This window comes from Cottoperca gobio, chromosome 6 (genome assembly GCF_900634415.1).
Source record: "Cottoperca gobio chromosome 6, fCotGob3.1, whole genome shotgun sequence".
Taxonomy (NCBI): Eukaryota; Metazoa; Chordata; class Actinopteri; order Perciformes; family Bovichtidae; genus Cottoperca; species Cottoperca gobio.
In genome coordinates, this window is record NC_041360.1 from 12,588,927 (window position 1) to 12,614,787 (window position 25,861).

The window sequence follows — 25,861 nt, forward strand, 5'->3', positions numbered from 1 at the left end:
AATAATAAATCCCATATTGAATTATTGCCCAGCCCCAGTTCACAGCAAACGAGTTGATTCATACCATGTTGAGAGGACATGAAGGCAGCATACAGATATGGTGACTGAAAAGTACTCTGCCTGTCATTGTATGATTGCAATGAATAATACATGCTCTCTGAACAAATCTAAGTTATAAAAGACTCTACACAGTATCTCATGTTAACCTGCCACACACAAGCACACTGTGGCTTCAGAAAACTTATTACCAATACTGTGCTGCTATATTTTAAACATTTGAAATAAAACAAAGCAGCAACAGTGACACACAGTAGATAGAAAGTAACGACCGAATGGTTGCTTTTAAAGCTCACCTAAAAGTCTAACATGCAGGCTGGTGCATCCATGCTTTTTACATGATATTCTGTGTCTGACCTAATGATGCACAAACACCATGCACAATCAGGAGTAATACCTTTAACCATAGGATGCTAAAGCCAAAGGGGAAGGACAAAATCAGAAATGTTACTGGGACAGGACGAACAATTAACTGACAGTGTATAGGATGAAAAAGTCTGCTGTACTTGCAACATAAAGGAATGTTAAGTTGTTGAACAATACTTTGTTTCTTGAGAATTATGGGGGAGACCTACATTATCTCCTTCACTGCGGAGCTTCCAGAAGGGCTGAATGTAGAACCAGGAGCCCTCGTTCCCGGCCGGGTCCAAAGAAACCCGCATGGCGTTCTTCTCGAGCAAAGCAGGGAGACGCTTGTTCACCGTCAGGTACTTATTACTCTTAATGTGCAGGAGCTGAGACAGAAGAGTCAGAGTGTTTTAATACTGCAAGAGCAGCGGTGGAGGAAGTATTCAGATCCTTTTAAAATACTCAAATGAATACTCTGAATTGCAGTGGAGTCGAAGTATAAAGTGGCATATAAATGTGTACAGTACAGTACAGAGTTACTGGACTTAGTTACATTTTACCACTGTACAAGAGTGAGGTTGATTATCGCCTCAAGGTAACTTCTAGTTTGATTCATTTTATTCCGTGTGGCCTCGTTTGAAGAAGTGTGGGTATTACCACAAAACACATTTCCCGATTCCCTTTAACAAACAGGAGCTAAATTATACCAGCGCTTTAAGTCAATCCGAACAAATTGCTTATTGAAAAAGGCCTGTTTACTGAAGGAACAATGGAAACTGCATGGAACTCATTTAGCAACAGCACATAAATACGTTGTTGCTTTTCTCAAAAGAACCCGTAAAACTGGTGTTGAGCAATCAGTCAAACCAAATACTACCATTGTGGACTTATCCAAAACTCACTATGGTATCGTGGATTGGGTGACAGTAACACAACCTTGGTAAACAAGAAAGCCAAAACAAGGCTCTGGACTCAAGACAATCTGACGCCGCGGGTGTTAGCTGAAGAGATGGGCTGTACCTGGATGACATTACTGTATTTCACAACTTCTCCAAGGAGCTTCTTGTTCTCAGACTCGTTCTGCTTCTGCTCCAGTTCTGCTGCATGCTGAGTAATGAGACAGAGATTTACTAAAGCTTTCGGGTGCAAATGAAAATGGAGATCTGGGTGTAGCTTGTGATATAAAAAAAAAAAGAAGATCTACCTGTAACTTCTTAAATAGGTCTCCCTGAGTGTTGTTGTTTCCTTGTTTTCCTTGTTTTGCCTTCCGGAACTGCTTCTGGGCCGAGTATCTGTTCATGGGACACACCTTGAAGAGGCAATCTGGAGAGGGGGAGAAGCATTCAGGCACACAGAGGTCACTCTCTCAGAGTCCATCAAGGGTCTTAATGTGGTGAAACAGCATTTTTTTTAAGTCATTGGTTATTTACCCCCCAGAGGCCTTTAGCCCATAAAGCTTCTCTAAAACCACAATGTTGTGTTAAACAACATTAAGCGCAAATAATCGGGTTAGCCTTCACAGTGTGTGTGTGTGTGCGTGTGTGCGTGTGTGCGTGTGTGTGTGTGTGTGTGTGTGTGTGTGTGTGTGTGTGTGTGTGTGTGTGTGTGTGTGTGTGTGTGTGTGTTCAAAACCAGTGTGACTAGTATATTCCTACACACCTCTGAACTTTTTGGGTGGGTTGGCCAGGTCTCCAGCTTCAGGCTGGACCACACACCTGTCATCGACAAGCCTGCAGAGAAGAGGACGAAATGATACAAATCAATCAGCATAATTTCTTTATATTTTAACCTTTATTTATGCAATGGTTCCATTGGCCAGTAAATCAGTTGCATTAAAATCAAAGATTTACATGGCACACAGTGTAGTCCAATTGTGTGTTAAACAGTCAAATGCAAATACACAAAGCAGAGTCTATTACATCCGAATATTTGAATATGAAGTTCAAAACCCTGCTTGCTTTACAGTTGATTGGCCACCGCAAGGATGAAAAGCTCAGCTGGAAACACAAGAAAGAGTGACGGCTCTGCTCACCATCACATCCACCTCCTGAGAGCGCTCTCACTATCTGGACTGAGCTCATCTAATCTAACGTCACTTTGATCTCCGCTTTCCGGCCCAACAGGGGGAATCTGCTGCTCAGTATATGTAGAAAGATAAAACGGGGTAAAATAATAATAAACAAGATTCTGTGGCTTTCACATAGTGCAGTAAAAACGGATGGATAGAGAATATATCTCATTTTAAGGATTGTCAATCTTTTCAGTATCTCATAATTTGATACAAATGATTCCTGATTCAAGATCGATTCATAGAGCTGCTAATTATTTGCCAACATATTTTTACTATAAAAGTTTTAGTATTTCTCAATTCTCAGTGACTTCAAGAACAACAAGTTCAAGTTAAACAAAAAATAAAAATTCTGCCCGTTACATAAATACAATTGGTAGGCTCAGGCTAGCTGCCTTTTTATTTTTATTTTTTATTGATTGTACAAAACATAACACGCCAAATAGGTATTTCGTGTTATTTTTCAACAAATCACACAATAATGCTCGACACAACTTTGACTTGGTGTGTCGGGTTACTGAACCATCAGTAAAAATATCCAGGTTCTTTTGTAGAAAGAATAACTTCTTACATGAATCAATTTCCCCCCACCCCTAACAATTATAATTAACTAAACCAGAAATGAACATGGTGTGTAAATTAAGCTTTGAGAGTGACCATTGCTTTGGTCATTGAAGACTGAGCTTCTGTGTAAAGTCTAACGTAGTAGAGCATGTATAGAGGATGCATGTGGTTTCTGTGCAGGATTGATTAGAGGACATCCGATGGGTGTCATCACAGTAATAACTGCCGTGTTTTCCACATCCTATCCTTTCATTTCCTTGTGACTGACTTTGTTTTACACACTAGTGATGTTTCATTAACAGGTTTAGTGATGCGCAGCAGGACCGTGAAATTCCCACGTTCAACTGACATTCAGTTAAACGTGTTAAGCTGATGACATATATATATATAGTAAATGCGAGAAGGGCCTGAATGATTGCTGCAAAACACTGAGCCAAGTGTGCACAGGGTGGTTGGTATTTATTCATATAGCCTAATTTACCTCATCCATGTAAAGAATAAAAAACATGTATTCAGCCGTCACGTCATGCATCTGTGGGTTTGTCATTGGCCTGTTCCCCAGGTCTTTATCTACAATATTTAACACATGAAAACATGAAAGTGACTTTTTTTGTGAGCACTGAAATCATCTTCTCTGCATTTGCTAGACCGCTTGGTCGGTAAATTAATTGACTAAATACTAAATAATTGCTCTGAGGTTAAACCTGCCTTGAAGTTTTTTTAAGACTTAATTTTGTCCTCTCTAAACCTCCTTCAGGAAATGTGTTTAGTTAAATGAAGACAAGGCTCAAACTGAGAAAGCAAATGTGAAATAATCTGGTGTAAAAGTCAGCTACACTTTAGTTGGGAGCTAGGTGTAATTCATGTGTGGAAAAGCAGCTCTCTGAGGGCGAAGGTCACAGTGTGTGAGGACGCTTTCATGTGCGTTGTTTGGGACATACAGTGTTTGTAGGTTGTTTCCAGTTTTACAATCACACATGGCTTTATACCAGAGAAATGTTGTCACTTCAACATGCTGGGATACATTCTATAACATCAGCTGTGACTTTCTGTATCAAAGACTCCATATCATCCCATTCCCTTTATCCCCTTTGCCCCAAAGGCCGAGATGCACAAACACATCCATTCATCCCGTCCACTGAGGAGAAACATAATGCTATGCACAATTCCTCCAATTCATACAACGCTGTCTGCTCTGCTGCAGTGAGCTAAGCCATTTCCTATTTATGCCTCGTCACTTGATCAGTGTCAATCGCCAGGCCGTGTATTATTTCCTCCGACTCTGTATCAGAGTTACATCTAAATGAGACACAATAGAGCTCAACAGGAAGCAGAATCAAGTGCTAAATGGCTAAACAGGAAGGCTCTCTGGAAGAGTTCCTCACAAATAAGTAACCTTAAGTCCGCGGAGTCAGGCTTTAGTTCAAACAGAAAGGCTTTGACGGTGCCTGACTCTCACAGTCAGCACAAGAGTTTGCTCTGTAACGGAGTTAAACATGAGCCAATGATAGCAGGCAGGCCACAGACAAGCTCATTTTAGCTCCATTGCTTGTGTTGAGCGGACTGAGACAACAAGGAAGAAATAAATACAGCATGTAATGCAGAGCAGTAGGTCTGATATGTTTCTGTCAATTGTTTTTTGTAAAGAAAAACTAAAAGGCAGCAGAAGAATGACTCATCTGTAAGAAAAGTGCAACCTTTCCCAACCTATGCCTGTTATTGCATGTTTCAACATGATGATAAAACAGCCTAGTGATCTAATAGAGTCACAAACAGGAAAATAATTATATGCAAAAACACATTAAAATAATGGATGCAGAATTATTTTATCTTCCTCTTAAAGAAAATATATCATGGCTCTACAAAAGGAACCTTTTTGATAATTAAAAATGTGAGACAGCACAAGATCCAAGAGGTCAAGTCCACTTGTGGTTCTGGATCGGCCAAATGACCTTAGGAGAAAGTCAAAGGTAATTTGGCTTTTGAGTGTTTACAATGTAAGGTGTGTGAGGAACTCGGAGATTTAGTGTTATCCAAAGCAAACAAGGGCATGTGTAACCGAGGTTACATTGTGCTCACAGGGGCTGTGGCTCAGGGAGGTTCCTGCAGGGTCTGACACTCGCTCTCTGGGCCTTGGTGAGTTCTGGCAAAGCACAGCCCTTGATAAAATACTCAGCGCTCCTGTCAAACTACATGAGTTATTGAATCGCTGATAAGACTTTCACTGCTTTACCTCACAACAACAAAAGCTGTGAACAATTGCCGCGACGCAAGTTTGCTTTTTTATTTTATTTATAGCCCCTGTGCTGCTTACATTTGCGTAAGCACTGGCCTTTACAGTTAAGGGAGCATTTCAGCAAAAGAAAGTAGGTTGGCTGTGTGCATTCCTGTAGATAATGAGGCAGGGAATATTGTTGTGTACAAACGGGTTGTAATTCAAGGTGCTAACATGTTTTAGCTGCCATTTGCTCAGAGACCTCTGATTGTTTTGATCCTCCACAGCACAAGGCAATAAAGAAGAAGCTTTAATGTCAGAATATGCCAGCTGTTGTGAAATGAAGTATGTAAGAGGAATTTAAAAGAGAAAAAGAAAAGAGAGAGAGATTGAGAAAAACAAAAAGGAGGTGGGTGGGGCACATTCATTCCTCAGGGCCAGTCTATCATTCCACGCTTGTTCTGCAGGCTAAGAGGCCGCAGTGCACCTGGAACCACAGAAGTATTTCACTTTGCTTTGAAACCTTTAGCTGAGGAACAACAGCCAAACAAACCGTTTTGTTTTTTTTGCACTACTTTGTGGAAAATGACACGATGAAAAGCAGTTTCCATCACACCTACACACAGCCTCAAATATGATGTCAGACTGACAACTGACACTATGAGCTAGGACACACTTTGACACAGTGGTTCTTTATGGTTGACATGAAGTAGCGTCTGTTTGCAAACTGTCATCATATATTGAATATGTCTTTTAGCATACAGCAAGTATTAGACTGCAGAGTATTTCACCAAATGAAAGCAAAGATTAGTAAAAAAAAAAAGAGTTCTTCCGTCCTGTCCTATTACTTATCTTGGCCCTTAAATTTATTTTGTGACCCATTAAAGGGGCCCTGACCCCCAGGTTGGTCACCAATGGTCTAGTGACTGAATCTGGCAGCAAACCTCTCTCCAAATCACTCTCTCCTAAATCAAAATGTGGTCAGATCTCTTCTAAACTTGGCTGCTATATTACACAATATGAATGATCACAAAGACACCTCAAAGAGTATGTCACATAAATAATATATAGCATTATTAGAGGAGAGAACGTAGTGTTGTTAAAGGTCAGGTACCACACATACAGACAACATCCATCTGGAAAGATTTAAAATCCACCTCTAAGTATTTTATTTGATGATCTACACAACTTGGTAACTGTATGATGCAGGTGAGGAGTGAGCAGCATTAACATTCATCATACCCCCTGATCCTAACTTCAAATGAAGGGTAACATAGTGTTGCTTCTTCATTCTTTTGTTAAAAGGATCCCCCTAATACCTCCTCAAGTCACCTTCTAGGTCCCCGGACCCTACATTGGGGACCACTGCTAATAAAAGTCAGCGTGTAACCATTACCACTAGTCTACCTGGACTACACGCTGCTTTGCATTCCTGTTACATTTGCGTAAACGTGAACAACTTCCTGAGAAGCTGCAGTTTGCGTGCTGACAGGCCTCGGCCACAAGTCGCACTTTAACTTTTGTCTTGAGCAGTTTACAGTGAACGTATGTAGATAAAGAGAGGAATAAGTGGTGTCAGATGTAATGTGAAAGTAGTACATATATGAGTAGTAATCCATGCGGACTTCCCCAGTGAGTAGAAAGTAAGAGGCACACAGGAGGAACATACCCCAAAGTACTGATGAAGCCATTCACCGAGCCCTCCGCGTAAAGAGACACAATGTCTCCAATGTGAAGAAAACTGGACCTGTGCTCTGACATTTTGTTTTACTGAATAAACGTTTTAGATTTGTCCCGGTTTCTCCATTTAAAAACGACTGGTGCTTCTTCTCTTTGGGTGGAGTAATCCGCACGTTACAGTGCCTCCAGTTTAGCAGCAGTCTTCAGATTCACCTTCATTCTTCCTGCTCTACATTTCTGCAAGCCGATTGAGGGGAAGAAAAAAAAGCGAAAGTGCAAAAAAAAAAGCAAAACTGGTGGCGATTTTTAAAGACAACGCTGTGTTTTGAGACTTATTCAACTTCTTCCTGTATGTCAGACAGACCGGAGGGTGCTCTTCTTCACATCCACTTCAGGGGGAGGAGACTGCTGCTGTCAGGGCTGTGAGCAAATTCCGTTCAATGACAGGTTTCTGTTTGTATTCGGAGCAGGCCCTCTGAAAAGTCATTTAAATATAACTTTTAGAAGAAATATATATCGCAGTGTACCTATAGCTGTATTGTTTCGGGAGATCAAAATGTATCATGAAGCCTGCTCGGCCATGATTATTCTCCTGGTGTATGAAGTCACGGTTGACTAGCACCGTTGTATTTCTTTATATGTAGCTATAAAAAGTATTTATAGATTTGTATTGCATTACTGGAATAACTTTAGTTTCATTTTGTGCACTTGGAATTACTCCCTGCAAAAAATGACAAACCAAAATCAAGCTTACATAAACATTTCTGATTCATTTCTGTGAAATGTACTGTAATGTAGCACAATCCATGCAATACATATGAATTTTGTTTTTTTGCTAAATACTGTAGATGTGTGAAATGAGTGACAAAGTGTCACTGTTGGGAAACAGTTGTGATGTCTTTGTTTTTGTGACATAGTGGTGTGCTTTGCTTTTCATGGTGAGTCAGCAGTAGATTCAAGCCTGAAATACACGTTGACCAGTGGTGGAAAGTAAATGAATACATTTACAAGTACTGTGTGAGGCACTTGCACTTGAGAATTTGTCATTTATGTTACTTCATACTTCTACTACACTACATTTCAGCAGGTATATAATAAAGTATATACACTAGGTACTTTTACATACAAAACTTAAGAGATAATCTTATAAAATACAATGCATTGTCAAACCAGTAGTTCCCAAACGTTTTGCACTGTGGCTCCTTACAAATAAACAGTGTCTTGTCACATCTCAGATATCTTTGCGTTATTAGCAGTTCCACCAAAGAGACATTTACCCTCGATACTGCTTCCACCACTGACAATTACTATAATGACTATTACAATGATGATGATCGTGCTGGTGGTGACGTTTCGGTGGACATTTGTTATTTGTTTTTGAAAGTTTGAGCAGCTAAAGATACCAATTGCCAAATGTTTGATAATCATGGTAGCCATACATGATGTCAGCTGAAAGAAAGTGCCAACATTAATCTAACTGTAGTTTATCCTTTCAGTTACCTAATTCATTTGAAAACTTGAACGGCAGAAGGCAGTCTGAATGGCCAGCAGTGAAACAGTGACAGGCTTTTAAGAAAGAAGAATGGTAGAGGTTTTGGACATTTTCATATACTACCTTTATTGACACACCAGGGGCCGCTAGAGATCAAGCCTCAATGGGTCAGACTCATACAGGCAATCTCATTATCTGACCTTTATCGCCCTCTAGTGTTCACTTCAATTAATCAACAGGTAATTATGCTGCTCCCCTCTGTGTTAAATACAAACATTGGACCACAACAGGGTTATTTCATACTGGTTCAGGCATATAGTGACACACATTCAAATATATACGGCCTAATCCACAGCACCATACAAATATAACAGAAACTGATTTAAAATTCATTTGAAAAACACAATAGGAATAGCAGGTAATATGGTTGCATAATAAAATGCCCTGAAATACCCAAAAGAGGTGTCAGATTACAACTGACCTTTTTATGCTGTAAAATGATTTAATGTTGCCACACAAACTGGTTTATGTCTTTTAGGAAGTAACATATTTACAGCCTTGAGGTGTGTCATTTTGACACAATGCCTCTAACAGAAATTAGTACTGTAGTTAACAATTACTATTTTTGTATTCTTATAGTACAATGTAAATATGCACTGTAGTAATTCACAATGTAAGAAAACAATTGAATTATGTTCACATTACTCCACTATACTCGCACTGCAAAACTTTAGTTAAGGTTTATTTTCTCTTCTCTTCTCTTCCTCTTCTTACATTTCAGAGGAAAATACTTATGACACATATAAGCATATTTCTCTGCTAATAATACATTCCTAAACTACCTTGTTATGTAGTGTTATGTTTCCATCACCTATGTAACCACTGTGACTAAAATAGATATGTAATTAGGTTTAATTGAACTACTTAATTGGGCTGGAGAGAGAGAGAGAGAGAGAGAGAGAGAGAGAGAGAGAGAGAGAGAGAGAGAGAGAGAGAGAGAGAGAGGGAGGGAGACTGAGAGAGAGAGAGAGAGGTGAAGAGAGAGGTAGAGAGAGAGAGAGAGACGAGAGAGAAGAGAGGGAGGACTGAGCGAGAGCGAGGAGAGATGAGCGCAGAGCGAGAGGAGAGAGAGAGTAGAGAGGGAGAGAGAGAGAGAGAGAGAGAGAGAGAGAGAGAGAGAGAGAGGGAGACTGAGCGAGAGCGAGAGAGGTAGAGAGAGAGAGGTAGAGAGAGAGAGAGCGAGAGCGAGAGAGAGAGAGAGTATTGATGTTCCTTTTCACCAGCTCGCGGACAATGAAACGCTCCCCTTCCTCCGTCACTCAGCACCACACGGACCTGTTTCCTCGCTGTTGTATTTTGTTAGAAAACTAAACACCGTCGGGGACTTTCTCCCGCTGATAACTGCGAGCTTCATATCGAGCCTGCTCAGTCTGCCCCCGCCACCAGCAGGACTGTCTCCCGGTCACTCTTCACTTCAGTCGTTCAAGTCGTCGCGAGGTGTAAGTAAACCAGACTTCTTACATTTTAACGAGCTGCTTTCCGAGCACGTGCGGTTTCTGCTTTCACACAGGTGGTATTCAGCGCAGTTGATTATCTCTGTAAACTTTCTTATACATTGTTTATTTTACCTTTCTTTTGCCTCGTGGGTGTCAGTTAACAGCTCGCGCGGCTTTGAAATTAAGCTAATATGGTGGAAAACGGGAATAAAAACGACAGAGTGGCATATTTAGTCTGCTGCCCAAAGAGAAATATCAATATCAGTGTACCAGACAATAGTCTGACACAGCAGAGCTGTAAAAAGTTGCATGGCTGTCTTCGGTTCTTTGTGTCTCACACCAAATTGTCAAGATTTCTATTGACACTATGCCATTACTGTACACTGTGACATGTGTGGGCCTACTGTAGAAAGATTATGTTTCCATTAACCAAGACTACTTTACCTGGTTTGCCCCTTTCACACACATAGATGTGTTCATGCATACTGAATTATACCGTTGATCTTTTTATGACCACTTTACTGCCAACTGACTATTTTTAACCCAGTTCAAATCTCCTTTTAGGAGATTAGGAGGCAAATTGGGCCCAGCCTGCTTCATTCTGTAACGCATTTAGTATTGACACATTTTCTACTTTCCCCCCCAGAAGCTTGAGAGGTGAGCGGTGTGAACAGTGCTGGAATGCAACAGGATTATCATCTGACCTTAACTCAGAGGAGGCGAAGTGACCAGACCATTAGATCACACATTTTCTGCTGCACTACAATGCGTTTGAGGTTATAATGTCTGCCCTGCAGCACGTTATTCTACAGGATAAAGACCAGGACGTTGAGAAGAAGCTGGACTGGAGTTGCATTGAGTGGGGTGAAAATGAAGTTGTCACCACAGGTGTGGCAAATGCACAGACACAAACGGACTGGGGGCCTTTTCAGCACAAGGAGTGTCAGACCAGCAACCCCATCATAATGCACATAGATCTTACACGGACACACTCCAAGCTGAGACATAAGTCCCTGGGGGACATTGACGGCTTGGTCCCACCTTTCTTTCAGTTTGACCGGCAGGCCCCCGCGCGCATCTCCACGTCTCCCACCTTGAGGAGGATGAGGAGCACTAGACGTCCTTTGATGGATACCCGGGATCCTGTGATGATGGGGAGCACTCAGGAAGAGCCTTCCTCTGGGAGTACACCCCCTGCCATAAGACCCCTGTCCCAAGTACACAGAGTCAAGTCTCCTCTTGCAGCCAGCCCCATCTCTGATGGAGAGATCTGTCACGATTATCAGCCCATTTCATCCTCCGGCCATCAGAGAACCAGATCTCATAGATCAAAGACTTTTGACAACTGTATCACTTCCACAAGACAAGAATGTCACAGTGCTAATCCTGCTCTTATTAAAGATTTTAGATTTCCCGATAGTGGAATACAGGTGAGTTTTTACTACTTGTCATTTTAATTGAAGCATACCTTCATATATAATCATTTGATTCACTAATCATGCAATCACGCAAATATCTCCCCACCATCACCACGAGTCATGTGCTTTAGTCTTGTGAGGATTTTTATCCAAAGCCTATAAATTAAATGGTTACACATTCCTTCCTTGCGGAAACCTTCTCTCCCTCATGCTGCCTTGCCTCCTGTGGCGGTCACTCACAATGCAAGCTTTTGACAGCAAATGAATCAGCAGTTACATGCACTGACAGCTCTGACCAAACCCACTGCCTGGAGAACCCTGGGAAGTGTTCTCCTTGGGCCCCTATTCACCGCAGTCAGCAGTCACCCAATAATGGAGGGGTCAGTGAGCGATGGAAAAAGATAATGGGGAGATCTATTCATCAGCTCGTGGTATTCAACCGAGCACATTCTCAATAGAGTCCCAACGTTCTCCTCAGATATCAGAGGCTTTTCAATCCAAGCGACCACTTAAAACACAGATTCAAATTTGAATGTCTTTGAAAGTGATATAGTGGTGTCGTTAGCAGGTCTTTGCACCCTCTATTTAATGCTGAGTGCACAGTAAGACAGTGATAATATGGCATGTAATAGTATACTAATTACAGCTTTGGAAACTTGACAGCATTGAAAAAATGTAATGACTGTGTAAAAATATTATTTTAACTCGTTTCAATTACATGCTGGAAATTCAAAGCCTGTAGGAGATGTTAATTATCTCAGTATATTTACAGTAAAGTATGTTTTCAGTAAATAGTGATGTATATAATTAGTGTATAGAAGGTTACAATTTCAAGTGTTCCATTGACTGATTCAGTATCTTCTTCTTTTTGCAGGAGAAAGAGCATTGCTATAATAGGTAGGTGTATCTTGTACTGCTTTGCATGTTGTCTGTGTGCTGTGTCAGCATATCCAAAAACACCAGGACTTCACTTTGAAGCCTGTGAGAACATATTTGCACATCAGGACTGTAGTAAAATATTTTCCTGTAACTGATAAACTGGACTTCAACATGCACATTTGTTGTTTTTGTTGTCCCTCTGATTCATCTCTAATTTCCATATTTAAAACAGCAGCTGTTTCCCAAAAAAAAAAATCCTTAAAGGGGAATATTTGAGCTCTTACATTCAACATCGTGAGTGCCATGGCTTCCCTGTGCTCACAGGGCACTCGTGAGTGAGGATGATTTGACCTTTGGTTTAAGGAGCCCCATTGTTCATTCATGTCTTTGTTAATGGAGCATAAGCTTGGTGGGTTAAGTTTTGAGAGTCCCATGGTTATGTACGGCCTAGACAAACCCTCATTAAGGCTGTTTTCTCTTAGTGCCACCCATACCCCTCCTAATGGCCCGCTGGGCTCTTCCCTTCACTGGATAATTAGGCAGCTATTGTCCCTTTTAATTGCACCCTAGCACTGTGCTTCTTACAGTGGCCGGGCCCTGCGAGCCATTCGTTGGGACAGTTTTGTTTTTGGGCCTAATTGTTTCTCTTGTTATGTAGGAACAAAACATTCATTTTTACAAGTTCTCTCTGTGGCAGAGAGGCTGACACTGCAAAAGATTTCTGAGTGGTCACAAAGCAACAAGATGTCATTGTGAGGAGGCTGTGGAATGAACTGCAAGGAGGCACTGACCTGGTTTAGAGGAATAATCGTGGCTTTTTTACTGTCCCAATTGCCACACATCCTCTACAATACTCAGGTGCTGACCATTGTCTGTCTTACTGATTCAGCACTGCCTGCCTTTACATTGATGTAAAGGGGAAGGGGTTGTATCAGTTTACCAGGGAAAGCACGGCCCCCGTCAGTGAGAGCAGTGAACAGTTGGTGCTTTCACAACCAAAGTGTCCTGGAGAAAAAAAACATACCTGTGTACTCCTGTTTAGTTGCAGACCAAATGATCCTCTAAGTGTAGAGTATGTCCCCACAGTCATGTGGCATACATGCACATTCAAGTCTCGTTTGCTTCTTATGTAACTGCAGCTACTGTATGAGAGGCTAATATGAGCTGTACAAGGGAGAGTCTGATAAAGAGGATCCAGTCTAACAAACCAGATTTTGTATATAATAGTAGACTGGGACAAACCAGTGCCAGCATTGTTTCCCGTGTTTCTACTTCTGCTCCACTTCATTGTATTGTTATAAACGGGGTCAATAGCCCTCATCTGTAAGCCGGACTTCCTTATTGTCTGATCATTTCCTGAAAACTTTTACTGTAACCCGAAAATGTGTAGAACTACCCCAATGTAATGAGGATGTGTTTACAATCTACCAATAGTGTGAATTGGTCAAAGCTCAGGGGAAGGTGAGGTTGTGTGTTATAATTTCTACTGTAAACTGTTCTTTTTAAAGGCAAGAACCTGAAATCAATGTGAAAAGTGAAATCGCAGCCTGTTGACACAGGTCACTGACAGCTGTCGATCAGTGTCTGTACCTTTGGCATAACCAGCTTGTCTGGTTACGGTGCAGCCTATTTCTGCTGACTGCAGCCAAGTGGAATGACTAAAAAGCCTCTGGTTAGCTATGACTGTTTTGATTGTGATTGTTTGAGTCACACAGTGAACAATCAAGTTTTACTACATTTAGAATAGTTTTTATTTGTGTAACAAATGAAAAGATTGATGTTGCCGTGCCCTTTCAAGATATTTAGTCGGCACATTAAATATCAGCCTAACCTCCTTAACACATATGGGTCTTTTGGTTTTTAATTTCAACACTTGAATGTCCGTTTTACATCCAGCGGTAATCCCTGAAGTACACCAGCAGAGTATAAGTCAAAACACTTGAGAACAGTGGATGTTTGGGCTTTGCCTGAGGCTTAAAGGCAGGTCTGTGTTTTTCCAGCCGCAGCCATGCCTCTGTTCCTAACTATGAAAAGGAGACAAAGAGGATTATAACTGGCACACACGGTCAGCGCGCCATCTTCCACACAAATATGGTGATCCATTAATCAGCCGCTATCCACGCATAAACCAGACACGTAACACTTATACTTTATAATTTATGCTGCTCGTTTTAATCGCCAATTTGCTTCACAATGCAGATGGTATTTCAACCATGTAAAATGCTAAAAGGAATTCTGTTATTTCCTGTGGCCTTGTACTGTATTACATTTACAATACAATAAAAACGGTTCTTGTAACCGTGAGTCCCACATGTCCAAAGAGGTTGTTTTGAAAATGTTAATCATTACAACTGGTTTTAATCTTAGCATGTTTTTCAGTTCCCTCAGGCTTCAGGAAAGGAGACGGAGCTCTGTGGTGGTCAGCTTGCCCGGACTGGATGTTTCACCAGGAGACCTTTTTGTTTCCAATGGAGCGGCTGACATATTAAACAGTTCAAACTTCTCTGGTAAAATTCTACATTGTATTTTTTATATATTATATATATTTTATATATATATTATATTATATATATTTTATATATATATTATATTATTATTATTTTTTATATATATATATATATATATATATATATATATATATATATATATATATATATATATATATATATATATATATATATATATATATATATTATATTATAAAAGTTACCATTCTTATTTATTGGTTTATGATGCTTTTGTTGACCTTTTGACCCCTTTCTGAAGTAAGGTGGATAAGTAACCTGCTTCGACTAGGGAAAAATGAAATGTTATCCTGTATTATTCTTTAGTTAAGAGACTTGAGTTAAGCCCATATTTGCGCTCAATTTCTCTTTGTTGTTGAATGAGCTTTCATGGGATTTTAATCAGAATTGTAATGATTTGCATCTTGTAACATAATGTTAATTGCAAATGCAATTATTTACAACAAAATGGTCAACAACTCTGGTTATTCTGAAAAAGAAAATGTGCAACCCCTCAATATTAGAAGCTTATTAGAGACTTTGAGAACTAGCACTAAAACAAAGTTTTTGTCCTCGGGTTGAAAGAGTTAATCAGTTATTAAGTGTGTGTTGGTGTGTCTGTTTTGTGGCGCAAAACCACAAATCATGTCCCAAAGACAACTCGCACACTATTTGTGTGCCACTTTGCCAGTAATTCAACCTCTCATATTTGCAAAAAACGTCCACCGCAGTTGTAACCCTAGCACACTGTTTTGTTTGTTTGACTCTAATCCCATCTGTTGCACAGCAGCACACATTCTTTGATCTTTTGTTCATAATCAGTATTTTGTGTTTATGATTTTATACAGATACTAAGAAGTCGAAGTGGCCCTTTTCAAGGCGTAGCACGGTAGGTGTGTTGTCTGTCTGTTAGTTGTGGTATTGTGTGGCTGGTGCCAATGGTGTGCTTGTGTTTTTTTCTTTTTTTGATTTACTTTGTTTCAACAGTGGGCAGTTGGTTTGGACATTGTTCTCTGACCCACTTCTCAAAGCAGATTAATGTGGTTCCTCTTATCCAGCTTTTGTTATTGGTTTAACGTTTGAAATGCAGAACTTAAACCAAACTTTAGTTTTTGAACAAAGTTTTTAAACACTGTCATATGGACATATATTTTAACAAAATGACTCTGCAAACATGTCCTTTTTTTCTTGATCAACACACATCAATAACTCATTCAAAATCTGCCTAAAATAATAACTGTCTTTATTAACAGACTAAAGGGAAGTCGCAGACGGGCACGGCATCAGATATTGAAAAGTATCTCTCAACATCACAGATTCAAGACTGGAGAAACTCTGACCTTCAGAGGTATAAGGTGAGAAATGAGCGCTGTCCACAGCGAAAGCCCTTAAGCATCCACATTTGTTTGTTATGTAAATCCTGATGTTGATTCTGTCTTTGCAGTGGCTTCTAATGCAAGCAAAGTCAAGAGTTTAACTAAAAGATCTGGATTTCCAATCCAAACAGATCTCAGTGTTTAACAAGTGACTCAGAAATAACAGGACAACAGAGGGAAGTTCCTGCAACATTTTAGATGACTCAGGTTGTGCAAGAACTAGAATTTCTAGGCAGTAACCAGTCGGGTATACAGTATATCTCAAAAGTGAGTACACCCTTTAGATTTTTGCAAATATTCTGTTATATCCTTTCAGGGGATAACATTATCCTACTGAAACTTTGATATAACTTAAAGTAGTCAGTGTGCTGCTTGAATAACAGTATAGATTTATTGTCCTTTGAAAATTACTCAGTACACAGCTGTTAATGTCTAAACAGCTGGCAACAAAAGTGAGTACACCCCATAGTGAACATGTCTAAATTGTGCCCAAAGTGTCAATATTTTGTGTGACCACCATTGTTATCTAGCACTGCTTTAACCCTCCTGGGCATGGAATTCACCAGAGCTGCACAGGTTGCTTCTGGAATCTTCTTCCACTCCTCCACGACGACATCACGGAGCGCACGGATGTTGGACACCTTGCACTCCTCCACCTTCCTCTTGAGGATGCCCCACATGTGCTCAATTGGGTTTAGGTCTGGAGACATACTTGGCCAGTCCATCACCTTAACCTTCAGCTTCTTCAGCAAGGCCGTTGTCATCTTGGAGGTGTGTTTAGGGTCATTATCATGTTGGAAAACTGCCCTACGGCCCAGTTTCCGAAGAGAGGGGATCATGCTCTGCTGCAGGATGTCACAGTATATATTGGAATTCATGTGTCCCTCAATGAAATGCAGCTCCCCAGTGCTGGCAGCACTCATGCAGCCCCAGACCATGATGCTGCCACCACCATGCTTGACTGTAGGCAAAACACATTTGTCTTGGTACTCCTCACCAGGGTGCCGCCACACACGCCGGACACCATCTGACCCAAACAGGTTTATTTTGGTCTCATCAGACCACAGGACATGGTTCCAGTAACTCATGTTCTTGGATTCATTGTCTTCAGCAAACTGTTTGCGGGCTTTCTTATGCATCGGTTTCAGAAGGGGCTTCTGTCTGGGGCGACGGCCATACAAACCGATTTGATGCAGTGTGCGGCGTATGGTCTGGGCACTGACAGGCTGACATCCCACTTCTGCAACCTCTGCAGCAATGCTGGAAGCACTCGCACGTCTATTTTTGGAAACCAACCTCTGGATATGACGCTGAGCACGTGGACTCAACTTCTTTGGTCGACCCTGGCGAGGCCTGTTCCGAGTGGAACCTGTCCTGGAAAACCGCTGTATGATCTTAGCCACTGTGCTGCAACTCATTTTCATGGTGTTGGCAATCTTCTTATAGCCAAGGCCATCTTTGTGAAGCGCAATAATCCTTTTTTTCAGCCGCTCAGAGAGTTCCTTGCCATGAGGTGCCATGTTGTCCAGCATTCAGAGAGAATTGTGCCCAAAACACCAAATTTAACAGCCCTGCTTATCATTTACACCTGAATCCTTGTAACACTAACGAGTCACATGACACCAGGGCGGGAAAACAACATCATTGGGCACAATTAGGACATGTTCACTATGGGGTGTACTCACTTTTGTTGCCAGCTGTTTAGACATTAACAGCTGTGTACTGAGTAATTTTCAAAGGACAATAAATCTATACTGTTATTCAAGCAGCACACTAACTACTTTAAGTTATATCAAAGTTTCAGTAGGATAATGTTATCCCCTGAAAGGATATAACAGAATATTTGCAAAAATCTAAAGGGTGTACTCACTTTTGAGATATACTGTACGCTCGAGTGTGTCAGAGTGGTGGTCGGAACTTTACAGTGACAGAGTTAGCCGGTTTTATACAGACACACTTTCTGAGGTGTAAATAATAAGTCTAGTTTTCCAGTTTTAGTCTTTCTTAATATTTTTTTTTCTTGCCAATGCATTGATTTGTCTTTCTGCCCGTCTGTGTGCAGGAATACTCTCTGGCAGAGTTCCTGCGGGACCAGTCTTCCCAGATGAGCGCGGCTTCTGATCCTCAGGGCTTCAAAAGACAAGAGGCCATCTGGGAACTCTTCACCAGCGAGTGTGTTTACTTCCTGGATCAGCTAAAGGTTCTCAAAGAGGTGACTGTTTCACACACGCACACGCACACACACACACACACACACACACACACACACACACACACACACACAGGACCACAAATAAATAGACGAAACCCAAAACCTGTTGCTTTGTGTTTTTCATCCTGTCACTGAATTCCTTGCGGTGAGATTCATGTACACGGGTGGATTAGAAATTGAATAGCCTGAGCCTATTCTCTATCGAACTTCTTTGTTGCTTTCAGGTGTTTTTGGCTACACTCACAAACCTGCAGATGAGGAACTGTCTGACCGATGTCGAGTTTTGGAGGCTGTTTGCAAACCTCAATGAGCTTTGCCTGGTGAGACATGATGCAAATACGTAGCACGAGGCCTGTTAGTTTTAGGTGTGTTATGCAAATGGTTAGAAACAACAGCATCCTTCATTCACACTTGTATGTTGTGCAGCATCAAAAGGTAAAAGATGGCAGATCTCTGTCCTATTGCTTTCTTTAGAGGAACATTCATTTCAAAATGTGGATTTAGTTTCTATTGTTAACAAGCTGAGCGTGAGCGAGGTAGGAGAGTGTTGCATGGCTGTGCGGTGACACTTGACACTGAGTGATTTCTGCTGCAGGTGAGCTTTGGTTTCCTCAACAACCTCCTCCGCGTCATCAAGGACACGTTGGAGATTACGGAGGGTGGCGGGCCCACCCTGCTAGAGCTGCTGAGCAAGGCAAGTTTGACCCAGTCACAGATAGACAAACATTAACAGAAGCACACTGACTCGAGCAAGAACCAAATCCAAAATGACAGGTACCAGGTACCCAAAAAAGGACAGGACTGGATGAGGCTCCACAACTAGCTTCTGTTTTGTCTCGGCACTATGGGAAGATTAGGAAGAGTGCGAGCACAGGAGACAGTGACGCTGATTGCTGTCGGCGCTTCACTCACTCACTCACTCACTCACTCACTCACTCATATATTTATTTATATATATAAGAGAGATTCTCAACCCAGTCGTATGTTTTTCTCCAACACACAATGAATGTTATTTAGCGTTACAACTCGTATTTTGTTTACATTCACCTCCATTTCCTGTATGAAGTAAACACGCCTGTCTGTCTTAACGTGGCTCGTTGACTCGGACAGTCAGTATATCGCTCGTCTAACAAGGTCTGGAAAACTTCATTAGAAAATAATGAAGCAAGTTTTTTCTTTTTCTTTTGCGAGCAGTGACTCGATCGGGCAGCGGTCTGATTGTATTTACTCCCTGACGTATGTTGGACCCGGTCTGTGTCACTTCGGCAGGTTTTGGTGTTACAGTAGGGGAGACCAGGGGAAATTGTAACATCTCAAATTGCACCAATCAGAACTAACTTGTGAAAGAATGAACTAATTATTGAATCATATTATTTAAAAACGGCAACCAAATTAAACTGTATGCAAATGATTTACAGGTTCCTTAAACCTTATGAGGTGAATATACATTTGTCTAAAGGTTTTCAATGCGTTTCTTTTCCTGTTAAATAAGGATATGACCTTTCGACCCTCAAAGAATCAAAAGTCAGAACTGGAATCGTTGAAACCCAAACGATACCCTCAATTAATGCTTAATGAATTGTAAAACTCCACGGATGAGACGTTGGAGACTAAGAACACATTTCGACCTGAAAACAAACTACGTGTGCACATTAGTTTAATATTTAGTTATTTAATAATGAATAACTTTGCTCCAAAGATCAAGGAGAATAATAGAAACTCTTCCGGATACTGTTGAATGATCATAAGAAGCTGCTGGAGAATATATTTCACACGCAGGGTAAATGTTGTGCTTGTACCCAGACTGGTATCATCTTCTTGCCTTTTTATGATTGATTATCGTCGGCTTACAGCTGATGTGCAGTCTGTATCCTGATGTTTGTATAACACTCCTATCTGTTGGCAGGCTTTCCGGGAGAGCGTATGTCTCTGCCTGCAGAAGTACTGCCTCAACTACTCCACGGCTCTGCTTTATCTGGACAGCCTGAAGCCCAGAGAGGACTTTGGATCCTACGTGAAGGTACACGGGGGAACTCGCTGAGGGCAACTGAATTATGTGTGCGAGTGCGATGCCATGTACCTAAACAACACGGCAGGCAGCGCGGTGCCAAAGTATAAGAGAGGACACATTGCGTCCTACACGGCAAACAACCAGTTCAGTGTCAACAAAGCCAGATAAAGAGAGGAATGTGACCATTTGTCCCTTGCGTAACGGTCCCTGTCATCATGCTTATGTATTTGTTGGGCCTTTTGTTTTGCTCTTAGATATGACACGCTTTCCACCGCCCATCCCCCCCCCCCCCCCCCCACTACCCCTCTGTTCTAACAAACACCGTGACCACTCTTTCACCCCTCTGACCTTATTCTGTTTCCCACCGACAGCCCTCCTCTCACCCCGTCTTCTCTTTCTCTCTCTCCCTTTTTTTTCTCCCAAGTGGTGCGAGAGGAACGAACAGTGCCGGAGGCTGCAACTGCGTGACCTGTTGGTGGCGCCGCTGCAGAGGCTAACTCGGTACCCGCTGTTGTTGCGGAATATCGAGAAGAGATGCCAAACAGATGACGAGACCAGAGGCCTGCGGGTTGTAACGGAGCAAGTGGACACGTCTATATGTGAGCACCCTGACCTACTTCCCTTTTATTGAAAATGCTTCACTACGAATAGGGATGGGATGATATAGGATTTCTTTCGCCGATCGTGATAAAAACACTCACAATAAGTTGATCGTGGTGAATTTCCATTATCGGGATAATTTGTTATTCATCCTTTATTTATACAGAAGGACCTTATGATTTATGATTACCTTATTTAATATTATGTAATACCAATATGTGTTTCTAGTAAGGTGAAGTGATTCCAGTATAGTTTAGTGCCATTTTACGAGTTCAAAGCTTATTTGAATGATCATCTAGATAATATCGTTAGTCCAGGATAATTATGTGCTCTTATTTATATAAAACAGTGATGTTCTTTACCACCTGAGCATTTCAGCACTGCCTTATCAGAAGAATGTCACTGATTGAGTAAGCTCAGTGTCTGCTGGTATGTTAGTTTTATGACTTTAAACTCTTTTTCAGCCTCTGATGACAAGCTGAGCCTTCCTCTGAACTTCAGAAGTCTCAGCTCTGTCACTCAGCTGATCATGACTCAAGTTTTTCTTCATTCTGGTGTTTGACAAGTATACAGTAGTACAAGAAGCTCGTTAAGCAGATGTACATGAGGTATCTGCCTAAAAACAAAGCATGCCTCTGCCTGCAGACCTATTGTGGCGGTTTACTCTGTAACTAGATAGACAGGCTGTGGGAAATGTGCTGCGGCACCGCAGTGACATGTTGTTGCATTGAACAAATAACCAAACAAAAACAAACCGCGTGGGCTCCTCAATCTTTAATTACAGACAAACATAAAACCATTAAAAAGGCGTGGCACAGCTGCACAGGTGACGAGAGATATTGCAACCACGTCCAAAGTCCTCTGGGCGTGGGTGGGGTGGGGTGCGTGGGGGGGGGGGGTGATATGTACTGTAAAAGCTGAGTGCTGAAATCTCTCACGACACGGTCACGCCCGTGTGGGAGGCAATCATCACTACACATAAATAACTCGACAAGATAATAAAGCAGTGCTAAAGAGCAATTTATCCTTCATTATAAAATAAAATGTGACGAAAGTGCAACAATTTGATCCTAAAACAAAAAAAATCGTACTGATACTGATACATTTCCAGTCGGAGATATTTGTCTGTTTCTGTTCTTGTGGATTGAAGGGATGCCTCTCTGCTTCCAGGTGATTTAGAGGGAAAGGTGAAATGGCTGGATAACTACCAGAAGGTGAAACAGTTGAGAGATGCCCTGGTGTGGCTGCCTGTATGGGAGAGAGACAAGCGCGCCGTCGTCCCTGAGGTCTGTCTGTTTATGTGTGTTAGTTTGTGTGTATATATATTAACATTTTTGTGCGTTTGTGTCTGTGAGAGCTTTGTTGACAGAGCACCAACACTTCCACCTCCAGATAAGATGATCCAATCATTTATCTGGATGTTGAATCAGATATCGGGAAAGACAACAATTCAGTTTACAACGCAGTGTGTCATTATTACTTCAGTATCAGCAACTCAGCTATCAATATCAGTTAACGTGTCCAAAGTTGAAAATGTTTTCTTCTCTTTCAGAATCTGAAACATCTCTTAAAGGCCGTCACTCTGGAGAATCTCATTTCTCACAGAAGTCTGCTGCACGAAGGGAAAATGGTGCTCATAGGTGTGTACAGCTGCCACAGCGCCAACACATTTCACATGCTCAGTGCTTTGATTGAATCTAATGCGCAACTCCTTTCTTCACCAGAGAACACGAAGCTGATCGATGTTTATCTGTTCCTGTTTGACGAATTCCTGTTGATCACGAAGATAAAGAGAAACAAGAAGGTACTCGCTCCGTTGCCCTGGACCACGACAAACATTCAGCTATAAGGCTTGTTGTAACGCTGCTCGTATCGTCTTCCTGTGTAGCGCTCCATCGGTCCTGAGCAGAATCCTCTCAGGATGCCACAGAACCAGGAGCTGGATCAGCTCCTGAAGGACGGATGCACCTTCACGGTTCTGGACCAGCCTGTCTCTCTGGACCGACTCCAGCTGAAGAACGTTGATCAGCTCAATGCCTCGAGTAATAAAAGCATTCTTTGTTGAATTCATTGGGTTTAAAGCAGTAAGGATATGTGGAGAGCACAGAGCAGAATCACAACGTGTCTGTCGATGTTCACAGCCAGTGTTGTGTGTGTGTGTGAGCTGATGTTAATGGAAATATTGCAATGTTGTGCTTCCTTTGTAGCGTCGGGGCTGCCTCATTCTTTCATAATCATGCACCAGAACCGCTACCAGCAGTGCATCGGTGCGTTCATCCTGCAAGCTGCGTCAGAATCTGCCAAGGTATCATCATATGTGGATTTATTTATAATGTCCAAACATTTTTGCTTCCCGTTTCGCCCACAGGTAAAATTCAGAAAGACCCTCACAAAAGTAATCTTTTATAAATGTTTTGCATAACAGGATTTTCAAATCGTCAGTCCTCTCGTACAAAGTAATTTAGATTCACCTCATATGTTTGCAGTAACTCACTGACACAATACTTTTGGAAATCCTTTATGGAAATGTATTTAGTCTTAAAATGTTCATGCATTTTATCTGCAGGTTTGTTTTTTGCTTTATAAATTGTTATGTAGGAACTCATTAGTTAACAGATTTATGCACATAATTTACATTAATTTCCTATTATGTGCATGTCTGAAGTGATTTTGTCCTTCCTGTAAATGTAAGGACAATAGTGAAGTGACTGGTCAGGGATGACCTTCAATGTATGGGGCTGTTAGTTAAGCTCTAGCACAGAATTGGTGATGGCTCATATAAATCCACTTTACAAATGAAGAATATACATTTCTCAATACAAACAAGTAAAACAATACAATCAGAGCAAACCAGCAACACATTGCTGCTTAACTGCTGGATTACAAACGTGATGACATTCAGTTTTTGCTAAACCCCTTCATGTGTCTTTCTGCAGAGAGCGTGGATGTCAAAGATAGAGGGCGCTGTGTCTGCGCTGCTGAAGCTGGACTCTCAGCAGCCGCGGCTCAAGAGCTCCTCACTGTGGCTGGAGTCTTCACAGATATGAGCTCTCAAACAGCAGCACTAGAAGCCATCGGCAATGTCTCTACTTTCAATGTGCACTTCACTGTCTCCTCATTTCTTGTAAATGACTGTAGCACTAGGATCGTTTTGTAAACGTAATGTTTGCCTTTAAAGGCAGCTGCTGCCAGTAGTGTACAATAAATATCTGATTATGTAGTAAAAGTTGTTTGGAGTGTTTTTGCTTTTAAGATATCAAATTTACTTTTCAAATATTTCCCTTCAAGTTCTATTTACTGCTGTTTTTATACAATTCAATGACAACAAACTCCATCTGATGTGTGATAGAAAGCTCCAGAAGAGTTGCTTAAGGGACCTTGAGGTAAGACTGCCGTCAAGAATGAACATCAACTCGGATAAAAAGTACAAATTTCATTTGTTGAAAGCATTGTGAATTTCTTAAATTAGTTTCTGGCTTTATTATTCATGTCTATAAATAACATAACACACGAGAAAATAGAAACATACTGTAGATTTTATTTATGTTTGTCATGGCGATGAATTAGAAAATCAACTGGTGCTTGTGAACATAAGTTACATTATTTCTCTCGTCCCTTCAGGTAGACTGACTGTAATACATGGTGCGTGTCACCGTTAGTGTGCAGTGACGTACAAGACGTTGGCCTAAGGCACACCTTCACAACCATCAAATATGATGACTCGAAACAGAAAATGTGAACCACGAGCCAGTTAAGTCATCATGCACGATAACCGACAGCAACACGAAGCAAGCCACAATTCCGTGTGTACAGATCTGTGGTGCCTTTTTAAGAAAAGGAAAAAAAGAAATCGAGTAAGACACAGATGAATCCACACACATTTTCACTGGTCATGTTTTTTTCTCTTTCATTACAAACATTTACAAAGATAATTATGACAGCCTTAGTATTAATGAGCAGTTAAGTACATCAGGGCTATAAATGCTGAAGCCTGTATAAAGTTGGCGGTCCTACATTTGTGGCTGGGTTCTCATACGGACGAGCCCAGAATACAATAAGGTGCAAATCATCTCTAGGTTTTTAGGGACTGTACAGCTTGATAGATAATATTTGTGATCGCTCGCTAAGATTTAGAAATAGTGCTTTTCCTGTGCCAATCTGAGGTAGACATAACAAAACCAATTCAACACAAAGAGAGACAGGTGTTCGTGAGAGCTTCCAACTAAGATGGACATTGTTTTTCGAGCATAAAGAGCTAATTTGTTAAACCAAAGTCTGAAACAAGATGCTTGTTGCAAAATGCCAGAACAGCCTGCATTGTCACCTGGCTTACAGTGTTTTCACCTGCTCCAGTCTTTAGACCATTGCACAAAAGATCTTACCAATATTTGTCAACAATTATAAATTATACAAAAGCAGGAATTTACTTTTACAGTGTGCACACAGGTTGGACAGAGAACCGACAGCAACCGCTGCACCTGAAAGCAGCACCGACGTCCCCGAACAACGCGGCAGAGATACTGAGGTTCTGAGCAGCCAACGTTCATACAGTGCATCTCAGTGGAAGACACACACACACACACACACACACACACACACACACACACACACACACACACACACACACACACACACACACACACACACACACACACACACACACACACACTCTGTTACAGCAACATCACACACTCTGTTACAGCAACATCACACACAGCCACAGTTATTGCTTCAAAGCAGAACACGCAGAACACACACACACAGCTCCAGCAGTTTTCAGTGCCGCTCAGTGGAGACAAGCAGCAAGAAAATTAAATTGTGAAATGAACATGCAGGCATCTTCAATGACTGCATTAATGGTCTGCAGAGAGCACCACACTTTGCAGAAATTAACAAGCAAAAGAGAAACGTGTACATAAAAGCCTCTCAGATCGTCATCCA

General features: G+C 41.3%; 2 protein-coding genes across 2 annotated transcripts in view; one reads left to right on the forward strand and one right to left on the reverse strand.

Moving 5' to 3' along the window:
- The window catches only part of itpr2 (inositol 1,4,5-trisphosphate receptor, type 2), a 59,784-nt gene extending 52,527 nt beyond the window's left edge, over positions 1-7,257 (reverse strand). Inside the window, 5 exon segments of the mRNA XM_029433147.1 lie at positions 633-791; positions 1,426-1,512; positions 1,610-1,728; positions 2,065-2,135; positions 6,922-7,257. Of these exon segments, the coding sequence (XP_029289007.1) occupies positions 633-791; positions 1,426-1,512; positions 1,610-1,728; positions 2,065-2,135; positions 6,922-7,013 (528 nt within the window). The 5' untranslated portion in view covers positions 7,014-7,257.
- A 2,407-nt stretch (positions 7,258-9,664) lies between these two features.
- On the forward strand, positions 9,665-24,152 carry plekhg7 (pleckstrin homology domain containing, family G (with RhoGef domain) member 7). The gene is made up of 17 exons (XM_029434152.1): positions 9,665-9,923; positions 10,567-11,350; positions 12,213-12,235; positions 14,597-14,724; positions 15,570-15,610; positions 15,975-16,076; positions 18,160-18,309; positions 18,534-18,629; positions 18,905-19,003; positions 20,216-20,329; positions 20,745-20,919; positions 22,091-22,206; positions 22,473-22,560; positions 22,645-22,724; positions 22,809-22,962; positions 23,128-23,225; positions 23,857-24,152. Exons 2-17 carry the CDS (start codon positions 10,703-10,705, stop codon positions 23,965-23,967), a joined length of 2,223 nt encoding a protein of 740 aa, XP_029290012.1. The 5' UTR covers positions 9,665-9,923; positions 10,567-10,702; the 3' UTR covers positions 23,968-24,152.
- The last annotated feature ends 1,709 nt before the right edge of the window (positions 24,153-25,861 follow it).